We start from the raw sequence: 13,149 nt of genomic DNA, 5'->3' as shown, positions 1-13,149 counted from the left end.
CGGCATGTACGTTGCCCACTACCGTAGTTGTGCATTGAGTTGCCTTTCTAAATGAATAGCACTGAGGACCTGCCTTGTGGTCAAATGCACATTTTACTGCGTGGTACCGCAACGCACAGATCTGAATGGACCCCAATACACATATGAATCTTATTTCAAATACAGCTTGTGACACGTTAGACATCAAGTTCCGATGACAAGAGTTGGCTAATGGATGTATAATTTCTCCCCCGCTGCTGACTTTATCCAGATTAAGCAGCAGGGTGCTGTGTACTTACACTGTCATTGTACAACCCCACACTGCGAGAGACGTGTTTGTTCTGATACATAAATAGGAGACATCACAATATCTGCTAAGTGCCAACTGACCCGACCGCAGAGGAGAGCAGCCATTCCTGCCGGACAGGTAACACACTTCATGAGACTATAGGGGAGACCATGAGCACAAGTGTAGTAGGCTGAGCACTAGTAGAGTATATGTTTGTAGATCAGGACACACATTTTGGCAAATCTGGCATCCTAGTAATGGAAAGGCTAAGCCCTGGTTCCCACCTGTGTATGTGCAATAGCATGCCGGGTGTGCACATTTTACGCACGTTAAGGTGCGCAGCAATTCGGAAGCCATTCATGTGAATGAGCTGCCCAATGCACCACAGTCACCCCAATAAAGTGTGTGCATCTTTTTTTTTTTTTTAAACGTATGTTGGGGTTTTGGCATTTTACAATACACGTGCTTTGGCAGTCACTTTTGGGGTGCCATAAAGCATGAATAACACCACAGCATGTTTATGTGCACTGCGGAACACACAATTTTTACACACCCCCTGGTGCACAGATGTGAACAGTGGCTAAATCTAATGGATATTATAACACAAATGTGGAACAAGTTGTGTCTACAAAGCCCTGTGACTGCTTATGGTTTCATGATGGCACCAAGGAAATGGCAAATACCTACTGGCATTTCCTTTCCTGGCCCATACCCATGACGGCATACTTTTTTTTGCCACCAGTACATTGTATCCATATAAGATAGGATACCTATTGTCATTGTATACAAGACATTGTGAAAACATACAGGGAATGAGTAAGGGTGGATGCAAAGATTTACATCAAGATATTCACTGGTAAGGATGAGCTCAAGTTAGGACTGGGTTCGGTCCTAACCTGAGCTCCTCTAAACAAGGAAGTGCCTTGTGCACTTCCACTCAATCAGCTCAGCTGTGGGTCGGGAATTCCCCACCTCGCAGCTGCACGTTTTTAAAGACACCGTATGCTTATGCTGATGTCATTCACCAAGCACCAAGCGCTCATTGGACATTTTGGGTCGATGGTCATTTTGTGCATGCATGTCCACCTTACCTCTGTTGTCTAACAACAACCTAAAGCTGGCTATACACCTATAGATTATCTGCAGACTTTCTATGGTCAGATGGAAAAAGTGCAACAGATTCCTCCATCTACGCTAAACTGTGTGGATGGAGGAATCTCCCGCTGGGCCAAGCTTCAGTATCTTAATAGTCGGCCCCGCTGGCTCTCAAAACACCTGACCAATGCCGGCATCCAATCAGATTGTTCAGGTGTTTTGAGAGCCAGCGGGGCCGACTAGCAAGATACTGAAGCTTGGCCCCGTGGGAGATTCCTTCCCTGCCCAGGAGGAGCTTTTTCTGGATCCAGAGGAGCTCAGGGTCAGACCGGGTTCGGTCCAAACTTGAGCTCATCCCAATTCACTAGACATGCAGGCTGGAAAGTGACTCGGCAATAACCATATGTATGCAGCCATCAATAGGTCTCAGGACTTGAAAACTGAGGTAGGTACTAATACGATTTTAGCGTTTGAATTGACCACTGTCAGATTTTTATTGCTGTCTGTATCTGCTGCGGACAATCACTTTCTCTATTCGTCCTGCTAACCATCGTCAAAGAATGTGATAGGAAATACAAAATAACAAAAAGTTTTCCTGGCACACTCACAAGTCAGCATGTAAAAAAACTTTTCTCACACTAAGGTTAAAAACAGAGGTTTGGATACACGTCTTCTGCAGAAAATGTTAAAGCCGCACAGCCATGCATCACTGCACCAAAACAGATGACAAACACACATCAATTCGTCACCAGCTTTACAGTAAGGTGCACACGGAATGGGCTTTAAACAGTAAAATAGCAAAAAGTTTTCCTGGCACACTCACAAGCTAGATCCCTTGTGCGTCTCTGTGCCTTTAAGGGGGTTGGGCTTCCTCCTGACAAACCTGCACCCAATTTTATCTTCTGCCCCATGTGCTCCAAGATGGAGGCTCTGATAGTTTACAGTTAGGACCGCACTATAAGAGGTGCCTAGGCGCGACTGTGCGGCTTTCACATTTTCAGCAGAAGACGTGTATCCAAACCTCTGGTTTTAACCTTAGTGTGAGACAAGTTTTTTTACATGCTAGCTTGTGAGTGTGCCAGGAAAACTTTTTGATATTTTACTGTTTAAAGCCCATTCCGTGTGGTGACGAATTGATGAGTGCGTTTGTCATCTGTTTTGCTAGGAAATACAAAATGTCACAGTTTTCACCAGAACAGGAACAGAGGAGAACTCTTCTAATGGGGACGCTTGTCTTGGTGCCGACTGTCTTAGAGGGGATTATGGACTGGCTTATAAACTGGGATTCACTTATATGAAAGATATCGGTATTAGAATCAATCTGATAATAGGTGTTGGTGTGATGTTCACAACTAAGCATTCTTTTCAGGCTGAAGGATTTAGTTTATGGATTTCATTTTAGGAGTAAGGATTATGTAGGGGTTGGGTCAAGGGAGAGGCTGGGGTTAGCTTTGCAGATGGGATCAACCAGTTATATTGCTTGGTACGAGTTTGTTCTTTCATTGTGAAAAATACATTTTCAGGTGGGCGAAATTTTGTTTGGTGTGCCAAAGTTGTCACTATCATGCCAATTTTACTTACCTAAATACGCAATTTATTTTCCTTATGAGGTTGTCCCCGGTCCTAAACATGCTTATGTCATAGAGCATGTGTCTATAGACCCACCAAGCAGGAGACAATGGACATTGGTTATTTTGGGTCAATGGTCATTTTGTGCATTAATGTCCACCTGACGTCTGTTGTCTAAGATCAGCCTAAAGGTGGCCATACACTCTACAACCATCGCAAGACTTTAGTCTTGCGATGGTTGTACAGGGATTAAAAAAAACGTACGATCTGCCTATCTTGGACAGGCAGATCGCACTCTCGATCACCGCAATGCTGAACGGGCAGTGTGCGCGTGCGCACACCGGCCCGCTCGGCATTTGTCTTCCGAGCACCGTTCTAACCAGCCGAGAATCGTACGATTCCCGGCTGGTTTTCGAACATGCTGGTTCGACAGAAGACGTGCGACCGTACAGTAGAAACGGTCGCACGTCTCCGTTCACACTGCTCGATTATCGTACGAAAAACCGATCGCATACGATTATCGTACGATAATCGTGCAGTGTATGGGCACCTTTAGACTATACTTCTTGTGGATGATGCTGCAGCAATGCCACCAGTAGGAACACATGTCAAGAAGGATGTCTTTTGCAGAAGGTGCCTTCTACATATAAGCTGTTCCCTTTGTTTTGTGTAGTATGAGCCCTCATGGAACAGTAGGTGTACTCCTCGTCATTGCCCTCCTGTTGTCTTCTCATATGAGTCAAGCTCAGCATTGGTCTTATGGACTACGGCCAGGTGGAAAACGGGAAGTTGAAAGTCTCCAGGATTCCTATTCAGAGGTAACAATATTAAGGGTTAAATAATATATCACAAGTCAACTCAATCTCTGTCCTGGGAGGATATAAATCTCAAAGAGTAACCATACCAGAGCATCAAAATTCTATGGCAATTAAATCTTCTTGCTACCAAGATATTTGACTACCTTTTGGCAGTCATCTTCTTAGCAGCACATTAAAGTCTGCCCCAACTGCCAAGGAGTAGTTATATCTCTCAGTAGCAAAGAGATTTCATTGTTAGTGTAACCCTAGCTTTACTCCTGGGCAGCAGAACTCAACCTTTACAAAGAGCCAGTTAACTGCCCATCAGGCTGTTTGTGAGCTGCACTATGGCCAGTAGGAGCAAAATATGTCCTGATGTCAGAGTTCAGTCAGAGGCAAGAAAATGCCCCTACAGCAGCTGAAGTAATAAATGTCCCTATGTCACTGGTAGGTAAAGTTCCCATCACTGGGGGGCAAAGAGTTTGGAACAAATCCCTCTCCTCCCACCATTGATGTTAAGTGGCACTTACCTCCATATAGAGTTCACTTTCCACGATGATACTGGATGATGTCACAACCAGGACCATTGCTATTAAGTGGTTCTTACCTCCATGTAGAGTTCATGTCCCATGCTGCTACTGGATGATGTCCCAACCAGGACTATACAGGTGCCATCAGGCAGGAGATGACTAGTATGTTCCCCAATGCTTCAGATACTTTGCCAGGTGCAGGGAACACTCTTCCTTTCAGTGCCCATCACCCGCTGCTACTGTACATTCCATAGCTTCCTCTGGCTTGCAATGAGAAAGGCCTGCATGTTGGTTTAATGGGCCATAGTTTGATGACCACTGCTCTGGGGCCCTGTACATACAGGCTTTTGTACACTGAAGAGCTTTTACAAAGTATTTTCAAAACTGTCGCCAATCATCAGGCAACTTTAAGGGCCCATTTAGGTTTTTTCAGTGCCAACACACCCTAACATATAAAAAATCAGACTTCCACCACTTTTGGCAATGCAACACACTACCGTGCTCTACAACACAGGCCTAAGAAACTCAGTCAGTCTGTTTTAATTTCTCTCTTGAAAATGAAGCAACCACTTTAACCAACATGTTGCATCTTTATAAGAAACCTGGCTGTAGAAAACTATGGAGGCCACCATAGAAGTTCTCCTTATAAAAATGGTAGTTGCCTGACTGTCATTCTGTCACACTTCAATAGTTTGAGTAAATGGGCAGGTATGCAGATAAGGACTTTCCTGGACAGTAATCCTGTTCAGTTAAGTGACTAAGGGCCTATTAAAGCCAGGAGGTAAAGTATAACCACCACCACTCATCTCAAGAAGGAGATCATTAATGGCAGTTCCTATATTTCTCTCACGTCACTATTAGGTTGGGCAGTGATCTCAATGAGTCAGATCCCCAGTTGATGTTTGATGCCTTTAGTCACCCTTCTTGGAACTCCAAGTCATTCAGTACAGCAATGAAAAGATCAGTCGTTAAGTGTTCCAGTAAACCACGACAACAAGATATAAGTTTATTGCAGTCAGTCACTAATTACTGCATTATACCCACAGCCCAGATTAGGTCCAGAAAATATGAAATGAAATCCAATGTCATTTCTCCATTTAAGGTGCCAAATGAAGTCTCATTCATGGAACCTCAACACTTGGAATGCTCCATCCCACAGAACAGGCTCAGCCTTGTCAGAGAGGCTTTGGTAAGTGTGGTTGTCACAGATGATTTCAAATATGTATGCAAACTCTAGCTTCTTGTAGATCTAGGGCTGGCAGCACCATTGGCACACAAACAGGACCCGGGAAAAAAAACCAGGGCTAATCTTTCACAGTTTCTGCTAGCTATTGTTGTAACTAGCTCACGCAGGGAAATAACAACCAAAGTCTGTAACTGCTCACTTAGCAAACTGAGGGAATCTATCAGGGTGGTTTGCACCAGTCAGCCCCAACTTCTCAAAGGTTCTGTTTGGAGTGGAAGTTTGCCCAACACATGAGCCAAGGCAAAGACAGAGATAGGGCAGACTGGCCATTATTTTCCATGGCTAGAACTCATCCCAAAGCATGTTTTAGATTATATTGTATTGGGGGGAAAAAGCACAAAACTGGAATTCTGCTACATGGAGGTACAGTGTTATATTTTGCTTACACCAGCAGCTGGGGCAGAGCATGGACCATACTTATTGTTTAGATGGAGCATGGACCATACCTGTTCTTTAGAGAAAAGTTAGGGGCGGAGCATACTTGTTTTCTGGAGAAACGTTGGATGCAGATTATGTACCATACTTGTTCTTTAGAGGAAAGTTGGTGGCAGAACATGTACCATACTTGTTAAGAGAAAAGTTGATGGTGGAGCATGTACCATACTTGTTCTCTGGAGAAGAGTTGAATGCAGAGTATGGACCATACATGTTCTTTATAGGAAAGTTGCTGGCAGAACAGAGAAATGTTGGGTGTGGAGTATTGGCTATACTGGTTCTTTAGAGATAGGAAAAAAAAAGCTGGGGGGCAGAGCATGGACCATTCTTGTTATTTAGAGAACAATTGGGGGCAGAACATACAGGTGAAACTCGAATAAGTAGAATATCGTGCAAAGTTCATTTATTTCACTAATGCAACTTAAAAGGTGAAACTAATATATGAGATAGACTCATTACATGCAAAGCAAGATAGTTCAAGCCGTGATTTGTCATAAGTGTGATGATTATGGCTTACAGCTCATGAAAACCCCAAGAACCCCAAATCCACAACCTCAAAAAAGTAGATTATTACATGCAATCAATAAAACAAGGATTGTACATAGAACAATATCGGACCTCTGAAAAGTACAAGCATGCATATGTACTCAGTACTTGGTTTGGGCCCCTTTTGCAGCACTTACTGCAATTACTTTTGCACAATATTCTAATTATTCGAGTTTCACCTGTATATACACATTTTGCTATAGCTCATGTAGCCCGATGCGGTGAGAAAACGTGGAAGTTTTAATTTCCTCAAACGTTTGTCAATATTTTGCCTTTTGGATGAGGAAAGGCCAAAGGTGGTTTTATCAGGTGGTGTGGTCTTTAAACGGCACCTGAAGCAACAATCACGTTTTGCCAAGGCACCTTAAGTGAGATCACTACATTCATTCCTAGCAGGCGGGGTGACTGATTCATAATGAGATGTCCTAGAAAACACTTCATGGATGTAACTCTCTATGTATGTTTTGCAGATGAACTGGCTGGAGGGTGATAACGCCAGGAAGAAGATTTGATGTTGGCAATAGCTTATCATAAGAAATTATTCAATAAAGCAGAAGCTAAGACCACACTGTGTCATGTCTATTTTATCACCACCAGATCGTTGGCAGCAGAGTGTAAACTTCATAGTACCAAATCGGTTTCATTTTTCTGTTTAAAAAAAAAAAAAAAGGGATTTTTGTAATGATCCTTTAAATCCCTTTCTCAATTGAGTCATATAACACTTTGATATTTATGAATGGGTAATACTGCCACATACAGGAGGATGGGACACTAGGAGCAGGCCCCCAGTTTCTGTGCCTGTAGGCAGAAGTATATCCCATGGTCCACAAACAAAGTGCTGCAATGGATCCTGTAGGTTCTTTGTATGAATTTCTGTGAACATGCGAGTTACATTGTTTCTGCAGTGACTGTGTTGGAATGTGTCCCGCTGCATTGGAAACTTAGCGCGCAAAAACTACAATTGCGCTACACATGTTACATATCGTCACAAACGTCGTAGTGAGAGCAATCATTTGGCCATCAATCACTGATAACACTAAACTGATGAGCGGTAAAAGCTTTTAAAGTGTCGCCTATGGTTAATTTTGGGTAATGTAGTTTTTTGAGGTTTCGCGCGCATGCGCAATTTTAAGGCTTGACATGTTTGGTGTCTTTTTACCCGACGCGACCCCGTCTTTTATATTTTACAAAAAAAGTGGGTAATAATAAATGTTTTAGAATTTAATATAGGGGGAACTGTTTTTTTTTTTAATTTTCCGTAATTTTTCCTTAATATATTAAAAAATAAATAACCCCAGTGGTGATTAAATACCACCAAAAGAAAGCTCTATCTGTCCCCAAAAAAGGGTATAAAATTCATTTCAGTATAAAATTCATTTCAGTACAGCGTTGCATGACGGAATAAATGTCAAAGTACCGCAGCGCTGAATACTGAAAAATGGCCTGGATGGGAAGGGGGTGTAACACCACGGACTTCAAGTGGTTAATGTGGACAATAAAACCATGAAAAAGGCTCTAAAGCTTCCACCGGTTGTCCTAAAAGTTTTGACTTAAGTTCCACTTTAAATTAATAGACCACAGAGCACACAATACACACAAAGAGTAGAACATATATATCTCAGGTTCTATACAAGGATTTTCATGTATATTTGTGACTGAAATTAGTAGCTTTTTCATATAAAATATCTTATATTTTCGATTTACTGGCCTTTTAAATGTACATAACAATCCTTACAAATGCATAGTCATCTCGGATAGAACTATTTACATGTATTTAAGTTTCTCTTCTTGAATTCTACATTGTACAAGAGTAATAAAAACATTTAGGCATGAGAGGCATATATAAAAAAAAAAAATAATAAAAGGGGCCTTTCCGCTTCAAAAAGATGAAAATTCTCTCCAATGGGTAAGTAATAACCAAAAGGAATCATGAAGATCAGCTCATTTCTTTGGGTTTCTGAGCCGATTCAGGTTTTTGGGGAGAATGGGCATGCATAGTTATTAAGACAGACAGATATTGCCGTACAGAGCTGGAATGAGAAGATGCCAAAGGGCAGTTGGGTATTACTTTCCCACTGAAACAATTTCCCCATTTTTTTTTTTACTGAAAGACAAAAACCCTTTTAAAGAGACTTTTCCATGGGAGAAGAAAAAAACAAAACTGCTGCAGGTATTATGTGCCTAGAGGGTGCCTGCACATATCTGCAAAAACCTTCCAAACCTCCCATTCAGGCAGGCAAAGCATTCACACTAAGTAGTACCATCGCTTGCTGCCTAGGGTCACCCCCTACACACATTCCGATTGGCCTATCACTATGATGGGCATCTTCACTTGAAATTTGGCTGTGGCAGGAAGGATTTGGAGGCTGTTGCTGGTATGTGAAGTCAACTTAAAGTGCCTACAACTTATACCTACAGCAGTTTCATTCAACCTTCCCCATTGATTGAGTCTTAAAGCAGTGGGCTAAAAGGCATAAAGGAGATCAACAGTGGTTTGATGTGTTCCATTTCAAATAAATCTGATATCTGTATATACATAATGCAATTTAGCTATGAACATTTAGACATATGTTCCTCTACTTAAATGCTTTGAGGAGTGCTCTGAATGCTGTTGCCAGGGTCTCTCTGGTCCATCTGTACCTCTCTTGAGGAGTAATATCCTTTGGAGACCAGTAACCAGATCACCTGCTACTGCTCCATGTGTACTTTTATGGAGTGTGTCCATGCAGATACAGGTCTTTAAAAGGTGTACTGGTTAGCTAGTAGATGGATAGTCATCTAGTCTTCGAAGTCTTGGCTAGATGAATTCACAAGTTCTCCAGTCTTCCCTTTTTAATAAATGGTCTAACAAGTTCTTGGAAGATCAAAGTGCAGGTTCATGGATTACACTCGATTTCCTAGCTTTTGGAGGTGGGGTTGGTGGCTTTCCTTCATCGCGTCTTGGCATTGCAGGAGCAATCTGGTGGAGACACTCAAAGTCAGGATGTTTGAAGGGGAAGCCCTCATTCACACGGGTAACGGCCGGCCCGTATAGATCCGTGCTGCGCGCACGGCCGTATCGGGCCGCTCCTAGGAAGGACAGGTGCCGAGTGTGATTACATGCAGCAGCCTATCCTCCCCGGGAGCTGCCTGATAGGGCCCTGCACATAGCACGGATCTGAACGGGCCGGCCGGACCCGTGTGAATGAGGGCTAAAATGACAAAGTGAGCTGCAAGGAGACATTCACGTACCTCTGTGGACAGTCGCTGGTTGCCTTCATTGGATCTGCTTTTAGGAGGTGGAGGTGGAGGAGATCCCATTATCTGTGCGGTCATATCACCATGGATAGAGAGAGATGGGAAACCTGGAAAGACAGAATGCCACATCACTTACATCATTTTTACTTCCTCCACTTTTTCAATGGTTATTGGAAGAGCTAAGTAAAATTTGTGTATTGGAAAAACTTCTTCACATGAGAACTTAGCTTCCTTTATCTTTTATACATTGCACAATAGGAGAAAAGGAACCTGGAACATAAAATCATCTACTTACTATGGGTTCGCGGCGTTTTAGGAGTAATTGGGGAAGGAGTCAATGGTGTTGCCCCTTGGCCTAGCGAACCTGTGTGAAGGGACAGACGTCCATCTGTGAGCTGTAGGCTCTTAGGCCGCTGGGATTTGGCAGGAAGGGTTTGTGTCTTCACCTGCACAATGTAATAGAAGACTAGCATTAAAAAATGGAAGCCATGCATTCTTTCTCCTGGTCCACCCCATACATGCAAAGTATATATGTCCCTACCTCCCTCTCCTTAGTGCGCTCAATGATTAACTGTGAATGGCTCACATTATGCTTCAGTTTACTTAGTCGGTTGTCTCCATCCTCCCGGTCACCATGCTCATCTAGTCGTGAAATAAGGGATCCACGACGAGGAGGAACAGGTTCGGGAATGGACCTGAAGATAAGATAAATATATCATTGTATAGTATTAACAGACATCAATACAACCGTTTCCATGTGGGTTATTCTTTCAATTCCTGTGGAAAACAGTAAAGGATGAGAGACTACCTACCCTTCTGATCCTGGTCTAGAGCTACCACTTCCTGAAGAAGAAGAGGAAACTGTGGACAATCTTCTTAGTGTGGCCGATGTGATATATGGAACCACTACAGAGCCAGCTCGGCTCAGCTTCCGATCTGTCAAACTGGAGGGCTGTGGGAGAACAATGAAAACTGGGATTAGGGATCAGTCTTATCTTAGAGATTTGGGACACTCTCATAGCTAAAGTTACTTGGCCAACTAACCAGTGTTATGGTCCCATACAATTTCTCCACTTTCCCCTTCAAATCTCGGAAACAAGACACCAGCCGGTCATGAAGAGGCCGTAGATTTTCGGTTAGCTTTTCCCCATGTATTCTGATTGCTTGAGCCAGGAGTGGCATCTAATAGAATTAGCAGTCAAAGACAGAGAAGAACAATTACTAAAACACACAAGGAATGGACTACACAAGATGGGTACCATAGACATGCAGTAACTGATAAATGTGGAATATCATGCTACATTGGTAGGGTTCCAGAGCTCTTGTGGGCCTCAGCACAAAGCCTTGGAATAATATTGTTAATAATGGAGGATAAAGCACCAACCTGCAAAGCAATTAGCTGTTTGAGCAGCTCAATCTTGTCCTGGTCTGAGGGATTTTCCTGTTGGTAGCGTTCGGTGAAGAAAGCCTGAGAACAGAATAAAAAGGAACAAAATGGAGACTTGGACATAAGGAGACACAAATAAAAAGGATACTATATAGTGACAGAAAGACAAACAAAATTGCAGTAGTCATACAGCAGCCCTTTTTTCAGGACATATTATTACCTCACCTTTTCATAGTTAGAGAATCCTCCCATGACTGCTGGGTCAACAATACCACTGAGCAGCATTGAGAGAGGGTGAAGTGAGAGGCTGGGGTCAGCCCGGTGCTGCTGGACCTGGTGACTTATCTTTTCATTGGTCAGCTCCATTGTCTCGATTGCATTCTGCAGTGGACTAATCTCTTCCTAGAATACAAGAAGAAATATATTTATACTTAAAGGAGCTTTCAATTTTCTTTGACAAGTGAACCCAAGTTCAACCCTTTTTCCCCGTGCAACCGTAGAACTCTTGCAGACTGCAGAATAACTCAGACACTATGAGCAAAGGTAAGAGGTCAAATTGCACATGTCCAGAAAATGAGAGAGTGTTGCGAGGTTGTAGGACACTGATCTGTTTTTATATAAAAAGATATACTAACAACTTCCAGTTCCTTAGGCAGCAGGTCAAGCAATAACTGGAATAGTGAGGAATCTTCCAATAGGGAAATGTGTTCTCATTTTGGAAAATATATATTTTTGCTTGCTGTTGGGTGTATAGGATATAAATGGAGGGAGATCTCCTTAAAGGAGAACTATGGGGTTAAGGCTTTTCCCCATAGTTCTCCTTAGGGTAACGGGAGGACACAAACTAGCGTCCTCCCGTCACCCTAGGCTCAGTATACCGCGGTATTCAGAGACGCCGCAGTATACCGCAAGCTGCTGCTCGCAGTATACTGAGACGCCGCAGCTGAAGCGGATCCCGACAATTGTGCCGGGATCCGCCCAGCTGCGTGACTGACAGCTGGTTCTGCCTATCTAGAGGCAGAGCCAGCTGTACCGCCCCCTCCCCCGTCCGTTCCGCCAGTCAGCGCTGGCGGATCGGAGCGGGGAGGGGGAATCCAGCCCCTACCCTGTAACGGCAGAGAGCCATGACAGGATCGAGAGGTGAGCGAACGCCGGTATGTGTTCGCTCACCTCCCAATCTACTGAGCCAACCTGTGACAGTCTCATTGTCACAGGTCGGCTAGAACTATGAGGTGAGTGAAAAGCACTCGCCTCATAGTTCTCCTTTAATGGATGCAAATATTCTTAAACTTTACTCACCAAGTGACACACACAGTAACACAATTGTGTTATTGGCACTTTGTCTGGAGCCTCTTACCACATTTATAAACATCATAAATAATGACATCATAGTAGGATGGGACACTGGGCTTATAATAAGGTGCAGATATGCAGAGTAACCAATCATAATAACCGTTTCCCTGAATGGGATTAAAAGAGAACTAAAGCCAAACCTTTTTTTGGCTTTAGTCTTCTTTTGGGTCACAGGAGTACATTTACTAATGTACTCCTGTGACCCAAAGTCAGCATCTGCCGGGCTACTGCCTGTTATTTGCTGACAGCATGGAGCCACGCTGCAGTCTGGAAAGATCCTCAGTGGCCGACAGCTGGCTCAGCCTCTCTAGAGCCACAGCCAGTTGTGCCCGCCCCTTCCTCTGTCTGTCCCTCCCATGAGCACAGGAGGAACAGAGAGGGAAGGCGAATCCCTGTGGGGAGCTGTTACTGACAGTCAGTGCTTTTTGCAGGGAGAAGGCCAAGAGCTGAGCGATCCACGGTTCATGATCGCTCAGCTCTCGATCTATAGGAGCCAGCATGTGACAGCTGCAGAGTCACACACTGGCTCCAAGTATTCTGAAGACTACATTTTACTCTCCCAATAGTAAATTAAAATCTGTTATTGTTATGGGCTGCAGCACAGGGTTATAATGTAGGTCCCCCTCTTTCTTTATACTATTATATACTTTATTATTATACAGGATTTATATAGTGCCAACAGTTTG

At 43.3% G+C, this 13,149-nt stretch overlaps 2 protein-coding genes across 2 annotated transcripts in view; one reads left to right on the top strand and one right to left on the bottom strand.

Moving 5' to 3' along the window:
• Positions 1 to 376: 376 nt before the first annotated feature.
• Positions 377 to 7,049, top strand: LOC108794701 (progonadoliberin-1-like). Its single transcript, XM_018565788.1, has 4 exons — positions 377 to 406; positions 3,606 to 3,750; positions 5,362 to 5,448; positions 6,957 to 7,049. Exons 2-4 carry the CDS (start codon positions 3,607 to 3,609, stop codon positions 6,996 to 6,998), a joined length of 273 nt encoding a protein of 90 aa, XP_018421290.1. The 5' UTR covers positions 377 to 406; position 3,606; the 3' UTR covers positions 6,999 to 7,049.
• A 2,205-nt stretch (positions 7,050 to 9,254) lies between these two features.
• Positions 9,255 to 13,149, bottom strand: part of DOCK5 (dedicator of cytokinesis 5) — a 105,358-nt gene continuing 101,463 nt past the window's right edge. Inside the window, exons 45-52 of the mRNA XM_018565790.1 lie at positions 11,336 to 11,512; positions 11,108 to 11,191; positions 10,768 to 10,905; positions 10,536 to 10,675; positions 10,265 to 10,418; positions 10,019 to 10,169; positions 9,718 to 9,830; positions 9,255 to 9,445 (exon numbers count right to left, since the gene is read on the bottom strand). Coding sequence (XP_018421292.1) covers positions 9,350 to 9,445; positions 9,718 to 9,830; positions 10,019 to 10,169; positions 10,265 to 10,418; positions 10,536 to 10,675; positions 10,768 to 10,905; positions 11,108 to 11,191; positions 11,336 to 11,512 — 1,053 coding nt within the window. The 3' untranslated portion in view covers positions 9,255 to 9,349. The remainder of the gene's footprint in view (positions 9,446 to 9,717; positions 9,831 to 10,018; positions 10,170 to 10,264; positions 10,419 to 10,535; positions 10,676 to 10,767; positions 10,906 to 11,107; positions 11,192 to 11,335; positions 11,513 to 13,149) is intronic.

This window comes from Nanorana parkeri, unplaced genomic scaffold (assembly GCF_000935625.1).
Source record: "Nanorana parkeri isolate BGI_ZX_2015 unplaced genomic scaffold, ASM93562v1 scaffold887, whole genome shotgun sequence".
NCBI classification, from domain to species: Eukaryota; Metazoa; Chordata; class Amphibia; order Anura; family Dicroglossidae; genus Nanorana; species Nanorana parkeri.
This window is presented reverse-complemented; position numbering and strand designations above follow the sequence as displayed.